The sequence below is a fragment of the Muscardinus avellanarius genome, assembly GCF_963383645.1.
Source record: "Muscardinus avellanarius genome assembly, chromosome: 7".
In the NCBI taxonomy this organism is placed as follows: domain Eukaryota; kingdom Metazoa; phylum Chordata; class Mammalia; order Rodentia; family Gliridae; genus Muscardinus; species Muscardinus avellanarius.
In genome coordinates, this window is record NC_137793.1 from 14,126,726 (window position 1) to 14,140,530 (window position 13,805).

The 13,805-nt window shown below is 33.6% G+C and overlaps 1 protein-coding gene across 1 annotated transcript in view; it reads left to right on the plus strand.

The window, feature by feature from the left end:
* Window positions 1-1,291: 1,291 nt before the first annotated feature.
* GABRA1 (gamma-aminobutyric acid type A receptor subunit alpha1) overlaps window positions 1,292-13,805 on the plus strand; it is a gene marked incomplete at both ends in the record, with an annotated part of 51,421 nt that continues 38,907 nt past the window's right edge. Inside the window, 2 exons of the mRNA XM_080698268.1 lie at window positions 1,292-1,365; window positions 4,686-4,798. Of these exons, the coding sequence (XP_080554394.1) occupies window positions 1,292-1,365; window positions 4,686-4,798 (187 nt within the window). The remainder of the gene's footprint in view (window positions 1,366-4,685; window positions 4,799-13,805) is intronic.

A 13,805-nucleotide genomic window follows, 5' to 3' on the forward strand; every position in this document is an offset into this window, starting at 1 on the left:
GCTTACATGCTTGTTTATAATGGTTTTTACTGATTTAAATGATCCCCGAGAGTATGGAAAGCATTCTGTAGATGTATTTTAGGGATACTACATTAAACTATAGAGTGCCTAATGAAACATATGTCTTAAAATACTTGCAAGCATTAATCACCAGACTCCACTAAAGAGTATAGATTCAGGGAAGCGAGAACATACACTTTTTAACATTTTTTTTTTTGCATGATGGCTGGAAATAATTACAGTACATTGCAGTAAAACGACAGCATATTTGCTCCTTATCCAGATAGTTCGCTGAATTTCTGAAATTTTCTCCACATATAGGTTCTAAATATGTTTACTTCTGTAAACCTTCCGCACTCCTCTTCCTCCAAAATCCCACTACCCAGTTTAAATTCAACAATCACATGAGTGATCGACTGTACTTTACCTAAGAAGGGGGTGAAATCTCCTTTTTTTTTATTTTCATGTAAAGCAAAGTACTCCAGCTTCCATCTGTTTGACATGAAACATTTTCTAACAGCAACCTGGCAGAACTGGAGAAGGCTTCAGAGATATGTGTGGGCATGTTTGTGTGCATTTATGTGTGTGTGGTTTGTATGTGAGAGAGAGCTCAGTGCATGGCTTGACTATCAAGTGTGTCCTTTAGCCTCACAGAAACATTAGTGAGCATGTTTAACAAGGCAATCGCGGCACGAAATAGAAGCACGACTTTGGCATTCAACAGTGTGTTTCCAATGGTCTTTATAAAAAGATAAACACAGTTGCTCTTGAAATCAAGGTACCTCCAGAATTCAGAGCTGAATTCACTCAAAAGAGCGTGTCAACTTTTCACATCCCACCTCGGACACGTTCTCCCCGTTAGAGACACCAGCCTCAACATTGCAATGTGTTCAGTCATGGGGGCTCGTAACAGAAAGGTCAAAATTTCAGATGATAAACAAGAAGAGAATAAATTCAACATAATGGAAATATAAAACCCATAGGAAAACAACTCACAGCTTTTCCATTGAGCAATATTGTCACCTGAGAGCGTTTAAACTTGATATTTTTTTTTACAGGAGAAATTAAGATACTGATGCATTCCTGAATGGAGCAATAGAAGGGAAGGTGGAGAATGGATGGTCCAGGTTCTCATTGCTTCCAATGAGGTGTCTTATTCCAGTGAGGTCATTTCCTGACTTCAAAGCATCCTTCTGAACTGCCTCAGTCAGCCCTAGTGGTTATAACCTGATGTTTCTTGCAAGACACATTGATTTCTACTTATTCTACTTTCCAGCTGCTCCAGCCCGCAATGAAGAAAAGTCCGGGTCTCTCTGAGTATCTTTGGGCCTGGACCCTCCTCCTGAGCACATTGACTGGAAGAAGGTGGGGACCTTTTATTTTAAATCTGCATGAGAATTTCTGTAACTTTTCATTATTCCATTAGGGGGGAAGATTGTCCATGGGCGATTCATGACTAAGGGAATTCAAAAAAACTTAACTGCAATAAAAATCCAGCTAAGAATAAAGAAAGTAGGAAGGAAAAGCAAACATCTTAATTGCATGTTAGTTAGAATACACTTAACATTCCTTCATCAAGAAATGTATTAATTCAACATATAAGATTTGAATTGAACTTTTTACTGTTTAGTTGCTACTGAATAAAACGTGTGGAGAAAGTTACACCAATTAGTGTCTGCACACCACGTAAGTTGATTTTGCAACAAGAAAAATTATATCCTATTGTAAAGATTGTAGAATAACTTTCGAATGCATTTAAAATAATATTTGTAATCTGAGAATTACGAATCTCTGGAAATATATATGCATATGTTTTGAAACTGCTTTTATATAACCAATAGAGGTGGAATATATTAGGCAAATATTTTAAAACAATTGGAAAAATAAAACATATAATGAGGCAGAAATACTAGGCATACAAGTTATAAAATATAGTGAATGTTTAACTGTATTCAAACTATTTTCTAATGATACAAACAAGAATATAAAATAATTACAGTAAAATTATATGCAAGAACAAATACTTTTAAGTCTTCTTTATCTGCTTTGGTACTTTTTATGTACCAAGTTTCTCTTGCCCATGAGTAAGTATTAGACATACTATAGAAACCTGAAATTCTTCAAATGTAATGGAGAGTGAATCTTTATGAGTTAAGAAAGAAAGATGGAATAGATTGGAAAGATATATAAATTTAGAATTGTTTTTTTAATTGATAAGTTACATGTTGTTATCTTTTTTTGCAATTGTACAGGGTAAGTATGAATACCAGATGAGCAGGATATACATTACTGTCAGATACTCTTAATTTGAGAAGTTAAATAAGCTTCACTGCTTTTGAAAAATTATATGAAGTGTTACTATTGTAATGACCTGTAGATGGAGTTAGTGCACAGTGTTTTATAATATAGTGGTTTATATGGAATCAAAATCAGGTACTGTAACTGACATTTCTCTTCCAAATATATATTCAGTTTAGGAAACACTACCTTGGCATGAATGTGTGCTATCAAATAAATAACCTTGCTATTTTTCCTAGGGTTCTTCTTTGGTAATTACAGTTTTACATTAAGTTAGATGTAAACATAAAGAAGTTGATTAGAAAATAGCAGAAAAGAATGATATCCATTCCAAATAAGATAGTAGATTTTCCTGAGAAATGGGGAGATATCCTTTGGTATTTACATCTCATTGTAAAATTACTGAAATCAACATTAATAAGACGAAACCAGAGGGGAATAAGAAAACATTTTCTGAATTTTACGTAAGCTAAAAAAAACCTAGGCAACGCAGGTAAAGGTAATAGACATCCCATATTCAAAGGATCGCATTAACAGCCTTACTGTACTCTGTCATGCCATTCCATCTCATCTTTTTTCTTTTTTCTTTTCTTTCTTTCTTTCTTTCTTTCTTTCTTTCTTTCTTTCTTTCTTTCTTTCTTAGAGTTCTTTATTAGGAGCTCCTTATAACATGAGGTGTGCTAGCATTTCTCTTCCATCTTTATCAATATGACCTTCCAATATCCTTGAAAGGTGCATGCATGGCAGTTAGTTTTGTGACAATGAGTTCTTATAATAATTTAATTCAGAAGACTATTTTTGCTTTACTGTTCTCATCTGCCAGTGAGGCAGACTGAAAGACACAGAACTCTTCGAAAACTTTATTTTAGTAAACAACACGATGTTTAGTTTTGCCAAAGGAGAGTAAGTTTTCAATCTCCAAGGCATTGGTGTTGAATTTAGGAGCTCAAAAACTTGTTTCATAGGAACACAGTGGATATATTTAATGCCACTGATAGCTTGTGTTAAAATAACTATATTAGAAATTGAAACTTTATCAGAAAAATGGCCATTGCATTTTGCTGATACAAAATTAGCCACCTGCAAAAGAGAATTTGTTTAAAAATGATACTATTTCTTAATGCTCTAAAATAAGTTCTTTTAAAAAATATAAATATTTTTCATATATGTATCAGTAGTATAAAACACAAAAGTTCAACAAAAGGTGTATCATATGGAAAATACAAAAGGTATAGATTTTCTATAGGTCTAAATTTATTGCAGTTTCTTAGTTTATACCTTAGATTCACTTATTATTTTACCCAAGGTCAGCGCTATTATTAAAATTTATCAGTGAGTTTGATCCATCCAATGACAAAAAATTCTCTCACAGGGGTTGTGATGTGTTAACCTAATAATTACATAAAATAGGACTCAAAGAACATAGATATTAATTCAATATAAGAAACATTATTTGAACTGGGGTCACTATGATTGAAACCCAAACACTAACAATAGTAAGAGACAGAAGATGCATCCTTCTTAAGCCATAAGATTTAAGAAGGACTGATTATTCCTATATAGAATCATGGAAATAAAGTTTTATCATAAAAGTTGAAAAAATCTGGGTTTAGTCACTAAAACTGCCACACTTTAGTGAACAATAAATATGTAGGATTGAACTTTTCCAAGGACTTTTATGTCTAGGACCAGAAATGACACAAATTAAACGAACTAGAAATTTGAATAGATATATTTTAACAATTGGATCATAAATCTTAAGGAGAAAATTTTACACTGATTAAAATATAATTAACCTAAGGTGTAAGTTTTGTCTGTCTCTCCTCTAAATACCTTTTAAAAGCATCAAAAAAATCAAGGCACAGATCTATAGAAAATGGATGAAGCAACATTTTTGCAGGTTAAAGTTAGGCTTTTGCTACAAATAAAGTTATGAATTATCTTGAGCTCTTTCTGGGGCTTGCGCGCGCACACACACACACACACACACACACACACACACACACACACTTGTTTTGATTTGAGAAGCTTCCAGATCTTTTTTTCTAGCATGTGTTTATATTTTTCTTGCTTAGAGAAGATGTACGATATAATCTATATGCAAGTAATTAAAAAGTAAGGCAACAGATCTGATTTTTCATATTTTTTTAATATTTAGAAATAGTAGACTAAAGAGACTATTACCAAGAGGACAAATGTAAGAAAATGACAAGAGTTAAAATGTGAAATTTTTATTTATTCACTTTTAATTCACCAGAAGGAATTAAAAGTCTCATCAGAGACTCCATAGAAAGGAAAGTAGGGGAATCTGGGACAGATTTTAATTGGAAAGAGGTTTCATTAGAAATGTCTAATTTAGCCATTGTTTTTCTCTACGCTTCCTTCAGTTGTGGACAGGGCCCATCACAAGATGAACTTAAAGACAACACCACGGTCTTCACTAGGATTCTGGATCGACTCTTAGATGGTTATGACAATCGTCTGAGACCAGGATTGGGAGGTGGGTTGCATTACCATATTTTTGTTTTAGAGGCTATTATTAAATCCTTACCATTGCAGCCTCCGCTTTCCCTTTTGATGGTAAAACAGGAAAATGGTATCAGGTGGTTTAATGAGTAAACAGTATTTTAATATATTACTTCATGCTAATTTACTATGGTGGTTCCGTGCACATACTTCTAAGTATTAAAAGAGAGACACAAAATTCTCCCAGTGCCAAAAAGGAAATAGTACATTTATTTGATGACGACAAACACAGTTGTGTTCTGCCTTACATTTGATTACACAGAGAAAGAGATGGGCATAATACTCTCCCCTCCAGTGTAAAGATTTGTGTTAACTTTTCCTGGCACTGTTATCTGTACTGATTTCAAATAGGATGCCACTGATTCTGTTGCTTTAAGCATTTATTTCTGAATATTACATATCGATCCACATTTTCCTGCTAGAAGCCCATTACCTCTAGATTCAAAGCTGAATGAGAGAGATGAGTTTTTAAACCAGGCGTTTGAATTCACACCCTTATTTTCTGTTGTAAAATTGTATATTTTTGGGTATGTCAATTAGTTGGTTATACTGATGATTTACTGCTTAGGAAGAAAATAGAATTTCACGCTATATATAGATATATTCAACGGTAAGAGTAAATTGTTCTAGAAATTGCATATGTGGCTGAATATCATTGAATAAAATAAAACTATCTTACTGGTTACACCTTATTTTACCTTATATCTTATGATATCTTATTTGAAGCTACCTTACTTGGTTAAACAAAGATTAATGAAGGAAAATCAAAATATTGATCTCTCAGTAAAACGAGTAAGGTAAAAAAATAAGTTATCACTCGAATTTACACAGAAAGCCAATGTGAGAATCTATAACTCCCAGCTTTAACTTATATGGTACCTTGTTTTTCAGGCATCTATAAAAATTATTTAATAGGTATATTTAAATAGTAACTAAATGGTAATATTAAGCAAGCTACCACTTTTCCCTTTAAAGAACACAGATAAGCAAATATTAGAGGCTTAAGGATTCAAACAATGATTTTACAGATACCTGGTAGCATTGATTTGGAATTATTAAAAAAAATCTTTGTATGGTGTTATCACCTAGATGTGTTTGTATATTTGAAGCTGCCAAATGTCATTAGGGTTTTAGAAGTTGAGAAAATGCCTAGTCAAATTTACAACTCAAATATCCGTCAAAGGTGTCCATTCTCAACCATTTCGAACTTTCATTTTAGGACCCTCTGTATAAATTTCATCAGGTTTAGCCTCCACCTAGTTTTAATTTAAGTTCTTAGGGAAAAAAATCTTAAAGGGGCAAGATGCAGTCGTGAGGACCTATAATTCCAGCTATACTGGATGCGAAGGCAATAAGATTCCTTGAGCCTGGGAGTTAAGGGCCAGCCTGGGCAACATAGGGAGACCCTGTCTCAAGAAAGGGGCAAAGAATCTTAAAGTCCAATGGAGCCATCACAGAGTGGAAAGTATGCTTGCATACATGATGCATTAATATAATATCTTTGTTAATCTAAACATTTGCATTGGCTCCAAGAAAATATCTCTTGACGCATAAAATACTCATTAAGCCACAAAGACTAAAGCGAAGAATATATAAAAAGAAGAAACAGGTTATAAATATATGTTTTAGAACATAAAAAGGAGTATGATGCCTTCACTGAAACTGTATCCTGCTCCTCTTCTCCCTTTTCACCCAGTTTAGGAAATCTTGTTTCATATTTTAATGTATGCACATGAATCATGAATATCCTCTGAAATATTTGTGTGTAGGTTTCGGTTTGATAAAGAATTTCATACACACACAGACAGAAATACAAAAATACACACACACATTTTTTGGTGGTACTGGGATTCCTGGAAACCCTTCTACCTCTGGGCTACACTCCCAGACCTATTTTTTTTATATATTTTTTTGGAAAGAGGGTCTCTTAATCCAGCGTAGCTGGCTTCAAACCAGCGTGATCCTCCTGTCTCCGCCTCCCAAGGGCATGGATTACAAGCTGGCACCACCACACCTGGCCGCACACACATTTTTTGAATGACTGTGTTGGTCATTATTCAAAGTATAAGTAACAGGCCATGACTGCTTATTTTAATTTAATTGTATATAAAAACTCTGAAATAAATGTATATGTTAACTCATTATTTAAATATAGTCTATGCAAGAAGTATTTGAACTAATTCTTTTATGTACACTTAGACCACACACAGCAATGGACTTACGGATCTGTAAAGTAAACTAAGAATAGATTGAAAAGTTAATTTTCAATACTGTGGTACTAAGAGATTGCCTTACAAAACATAACTAAATTTATCTATTTTAAGCATTACTTTTTACATCTATTTTTATCATCATAAATTACCATAGATTTCTGGCAACTCAAGTATCGTATGGAATTCAATAAATTCCTGAAAAATGTATCCCCCTTCCTTGTATTTTCTGACATGAGCCATTTGCCTTCAGAAGAAAAGACCATGTAAAGGAAATATCTAAACACTTTTTATTTGCTTTGACGAGAATAAAAGTTTCCTCTTAGAATACGCAGGATGACAGCTAGAATAACCTCATTTTGTAAGAGGAAGGAGCCTAGCTGTCCTCTTTGTTATGGCAACAGTCTGGGTTTTACACAAATAATAACCCTCTGTTAAAGACATGGGTATTTTGTTCTGAATATTCTCAGAAAATAGAGAAATGTGATAACCTAAAATTCTTATATGTGCAAATTCATCATAATTTGGCATTTAGAAACACACACTGCATCAGAAGGCACGGTGTTAAACTTTGAGGACGTATGCCTCAGGTCCAATAACCAGGAATCCAAATATATAACTTGGTCAATCCAGATAACAGAAATCAGTTTATAGGTTTTGTATTATTTAAAAAAGGTAACTTTTCCCCCAGATCCAAGAGACATCCAAGAATAGTGAAAATTAGATATTCCAGAATGGATGTTTAAAGGTAGAAGAGTTAAAATATATTAGAATATGTGTGATTCTGAAAATTTACAATACTCTACTTAAAGATACAAGGAGAAGTTCAATCAGATTCATATTTTAAGTAAAAAGTAAAAGAAGGGAACTTTAAATACACTTGAATTAAAACAATCATTAGTCAAAGAAAAATCCTTATTTTGAATACTTGCTTAATTTATTCTCATAATTTTATTTTGGAAGCAAGATCGGGAGAGAAGTGCTCTTTGCTTGCAACTAAAATCTGGAAAATATTTTTTGAAAAGCTCTTGCCTCAAGCATGATCAGTAAAGTAAAATAATACAGTTGGTGGTAGAAAGATAAAAGTCAGAAAAATGGGATGATAAGATAAAACGGGTTTGGAAAAGTTTTAAGAAGAGAAACAAAAGATAAAAAGGCCTAATAGGGAGAAGAGAGCTGCATTAAGGTGATGGAGAGGAGGAACACAGGAGTCACCGAGGAGAGGAATTCATACCTTGTGCATGCTGAAGGTCACATAGACAATCAAGTCTTCTCTTTTTATTTTAAATCAAGACCAAGCCAAAAGGTATCTGAGTAAATTCACATCCCCAAGAAGGTAAAAAGTTATGGTATAGTCTCTTCAAATGTGACTCAGTCAATATTTTATTGCTTTGGTTTATTTTCTATGTGTTCCCCTTAAAAATAGAATTTCCCTAGTTTGTTTTCAGAGAAGTGGAGTGAATTTGATGATAGAAGAAAATGTGTTTTGATAGCTAGATGAGGAAGACCTAGTCTTTGGATAGGGTAAAGGGGAAACCCGTGGGTTAGTGATAAGACCTGGATATGATATGATATGAACTGTGCATTGGCCCGGCTCACCACGAGGTTTGGGCATCTTGTAAAGTCTTGCTAGAATATATGAGAGGGCAAAAAGGAAGAAGGAGAAGATGTAAAGTTATTCTAGATAGCCCTCCTATTATATCCCTGCTATTTCCAGGTAGTTTGTGGAAATACTGTTACACTTTCTAAATGCAATCTTAAATTTAATCTCAATAAATAATGTAAAGTATTCTGGATGCCTCTCGAAAATGTTTGCCTGTCTAATCACATAGATAATCCAGGCATGGTGACACACTCTTATAATCCATACTTGGGAGGTTGAGACTGAAGGACCAAAGATTCAAGGCCAGAACACAGTAATTTGCCAAGATCCTATTTCATTAAAAAATAAAATAAAAAGAGCTGGATGGTATAGTACGGAGGTGGAATACCCCTGGATTTAATCCCTAGCAACACACACACACACACACACACACACACACACACACACATTCATATAAAGATAATTAATGAAAGATGAAGGTGTACTCCAAACGAGATAAATCCAGATAGAGATAGAGGGCTGGGATAGTAGATAAGTAGATAGGTAGATAGGATTGCAGGTAAATTATTGACTTTATCCTTTTGGTGCACTTAACCATATTTAGTTTTCTTCTTTGTCCTGTAAGAGTTGCAGACTTAAATATTTGGCTTGTTTGTTTTCATTTTAGATATTGCTGAAGCAAATCCAAACAATTTGTTGAGACATAGCTTAAATTAAACAAAATATAAGCAATAAATTAAAAATAACAGAATATTTGAAACTGCTTTCCTCTCGGGGTACTTTAGCACTAATATATTATTAAAAAATAAGTTATGCCCCCAAGCTTACTTCCTTTTTATCATTATAATTCCTCTAATATTAGAATATTCTTGCTTTTATAACACATTTTGGACTAACCTTTAGCCCAGTCACTGCAAGAAAACTCAGCTTTAAAATATAAGAAACTCCAACTCCTAAAATGAGTCAACCTAAAATGGTTGAAAATTCCCTGCAGCTGACAAATGGCACTGGTTCCTTAGAGAATTAGCTGAATTTTAGGCTCTATTTCTTTATGTAAAAAAAAAAAAAAAAGAAAAGAGTAGAAAACTAGAAGTGTGCTAACAAAAAAAGAAAGACAGATTTTTGTGATATTTTCTACAATTTTGTAAAGCGTAGGTTACCAGAAAATAGAGAAATCAGTATACTTTAATACTTTTAAAATTAAAATTTCATATACCTTGAGTTTATGTCTGAAATTTATAAAAACTCTTATTATTTTGTATTCCATGTGATATAGAATATAAACGGAATAAGAAACAATCAGATCGGAGAGAAAAACTGTATTCATGTTGAATGAATTTTAAAACACATATTTTCTATTCATATTATTAAAAAGCAGAATTTCAAAAATAGAAAGGATAGGATATCTCAATCACAATGGATTAGTGTTAGATAAAATAAATACATTCTACAGACAGTATCTGAAGACATTTTTAAAAAGTTGAGAATACCAATCTCTTCTACTTTTTGTATTTATTGATCTGAACATGGTCTTCAGTATTGTATTTTGGAATTCTGCTAAGGGAATTTTCCTTTTGAGACAAACATAGTTTTATCTGGTTCTAGTAATATAAGGTATGGAACAGATGCTCATACTTTGTTAAATTCAACCCATTTACACAGAATTTTCATATCAAGACATTCCAAAATCCAGTTGAATTTTAGACAAAATACAGCTACCAAAAACCCAACAGGAACTTTTAAAATGAGGAGAGTGTACCTTTTAACCTTTACTGATATTTCCAGTTAGTTCATAAATCCAACTGTCTAGTGAATCCAACTCAGATACCTAAAGAAATGTTCTAGCATGTTTTCAAGACTTTTTACTCTTATCTTTTTTGTAGTGTATAATTCTTCCACCAAACATTTCTGTAGATAATAAAAAATGGTCACAGAGGCTGTGCTCAAGGCCAGGTATAGCAAATAACTTAAATTTATTTCTTGTGCAACTATTCTTGGCTTTTATATACTTTTTCCCTTCTTGGTTCTGGTATTAGTATGAGATCTTTAAGACATGTTTTCTATACATTATTACTTTTTTTTTCTGGCAGAATTAGAATTCCATATTTGAAAAATAATGGAATGTAACTGAGATGAGAATCTTACTTTGCTAATTATTGAAGATTGCCATTTTTTTTGTAAAACTTAAGAGAAAGTAAGGTCCTGAGTGATCTAATATTCCACCAATGTAGAATATTTCCCCAAGATTATTATGATATTTTATATATATAAACATACTACAATAGGAAGCATGATGCTTCAAAGCTATAACAATTTGTACAATTAAATCAAAACTTATAGAGACCAAAAGAAACCCTTTTTTTCCTACAGTACCATGTGAATTATTCCCTTATGGTTAGCACGCTACTAAAGAAATCATCATATTATAATATCAGAAGGGAAGGAGGAAGTCTCACAGTGGAACTGGGATAAATATCTATGGTAAAAAAAAAAAAAGTCCTTTCTTTCTTAAAGATGCTTGTATCATCTGAGTTCTTAGAATCCCCAAACACAAAAGGAAAAGGGATAAGGATACGGATAAAGGATACGGATAAGAGATTGGTTAGATGTCCAGATTTGGTAGATAAATGCAGCCCAAATTAGGTAGCTCTACCTATTAACTAGGGGAAAGTTGCCAGTTTGTCTAAGGCACTAAAAAACCAGAAATAAATAACATGGAGCAGTAAGGGCAGGTCTGCAAGGAGCTGGAACACTGCCTGACCCAGGAGTATACATAGTTGTGTATGTTGGAGGCCAGAATATTTTCAACATTCAAATAGGATCATATAAAAGTAGAATGTTAGCTTAGTGTAGTGGTGCAGGCCTGCAAATCCAGTGCTTGGGAGGCTAAGACAAGGAGGATCACAAGTTCAAGGCCAGTTTCATCAACTTAGTGAGGTCCTCTGCAACTTAGTAAGACCCTGTTTCAAAATAAACAAATAGGGCTGGTGGAACTCGGAGGTAGAATACCCCTGCACCCAATTCACAGACACACACGCGCGCACACACATGCACATGTAGAATTTTGAGGTATATTTTACTGTGATGACTAATGTCAATCCTTTTAGTCTTCCTGTAGTGTCTGCTTCTGTGAATTAATAGAAAGCAGTAGTTTAAAAGTAGGCAATTATTAGACCTCCTTCCTAAGTTATGAGCCTATGGAACCCGGCCCAGTGATTGTTACTCTCACTTCCTCAATAGACAGCATTTCCAGTGATAATATGGTGAATGCCACATTAAATAAATTGTTGAGATGGCTATTGTTTAAAAAAAATCACCTACAATCCCCTGTTCATTCTCTTCCACTCCTTTTATCACGGTAATTCTTGCCGTCCACGGCTCACACAGCGTCAGCTAGCTTCATAAACTGCAAGTGACATTGTGTTATTGCAGTACCCAAAGCCTTCCTGTGGCATTAGAATAAAGGCCAACTGCTTTATGGAATAGAGGAACCTTTCCAATGTGGTCCCGCTTTCCTCCAGAGCATCAACTTGTCCTGTGATCATCAGCACTACCAGGTTCCGGACATGCTGCAGTTTCTTAAACACACACACAATGATCCTCACCTCAGATACTTTGTCCTGTTTCCTCCTCTCTGGTGTCTTTCCGGGATCTAGCCATACCTGGATTTTTATCATGTTTCAAGGCTCTCAGTTCAAATGTCATCATTTAAAAGGCATTCTTTCAGAGCATTTATAATAATCTGAATTTCATTAGGATGACTTACGTGTAGATATATTCGTATACATATTTATAATACATTCTCTCATATATCTATTTAATAAATCTAAAATGCCTACCTATCTAATCTAAAATACATTTTTCATAAAATGTTGTGAGGTATGCTACAGAAGAATTTTTAATTTTTCTCATCATTGTACACTATAACTTAGAATTGTGCCTCACTGGGACATAGAACATGCTAAACAAGCGTCTATTGGTTAAATTAACATATCCAACAAATGCCTCTCGAAGTGTTTTTGGCAATGCATTTTTATTTAACTGTCACTCCAGTGCTATGTATTCAATGGTGCAGGTATTAATTCACTCAACGTGAGAAAAGAGATTTGGAGAGATTACAGGATTTTACCTAAAACCATGCAGCTTGTTCTCAAAGAAAATCAGAGTTAAAATCTGAGCACTTAGAGTCCTAACCCAATGTGCTTACTACTTATTTTATCTCACTGTTTTTCTCATTTATGCCTCTGATATAATCATATTTTGGAAGTATCACTTCAAAACATCTATTATTTCAATGCTTATCAACAGGATATCAACATTTCAGGAAATTCCAAATAAAAACAGATCTGCTGTCTGGAAGTAAGAACATAGAGTACTTTTACATGTTTATACATTTGTGTGTGTGTGTGTGTGTGTGTGTGTGTGTGTGTGTATCCACATGCAATAGAGCATTGAGGGATGTGCTCGTTTAAGGACTAAATTTAATTAATTTACCTAACATCAAATATTTTATTTATGTTGATTGTTTTGGGATATTTCCAGCAATTGTAGTAAGAGCGATTATCAGCATAGTCACCATGATCCCATTTTAGATAACCCTGTTGCATATTTTCCCTTGATAACTTGGACATATATGCACATTTATAATTATAGAATGTGTCAGGTCAGACTTCATTTACACTGGATATAAAATATTATTGTGAAAAGTATTGTTAAAAATAATCTTTGGCTTATTAGCTCCTTAATATCTCTTCCATTCAATTTATTTTAATTGATTTCCACTTTCAGACAATTTCCTAGTTGCATCTGGGGTTTAATCGTATTTAGCTTTTGCTGGTTCTATAATTATTTTATCTAACCTTCATTTGAGATTCTTAACTCAGGGTACATGTTCTTAAGTAGAATAACAAGAAGCATACAAATACATTGGCTCTCAGTCATGTGCTCTCCAGAAAGGCTCTGAGCACCTTCCAGCTATTTCTAATAATACTTTAGCATCTGGCATGAGAATGTATGATTTGGATTCCAATGTTTCTTAAGAGATAGATAGATGGGTAGATAGATAGATAGATGGATCATTGATAGATGATTGAGACACTAGATAGATGCTAGCTAGGTAGGTAGAAAGATAGAAGATAAGATACATAGAAAAATAGACAGACTGACTG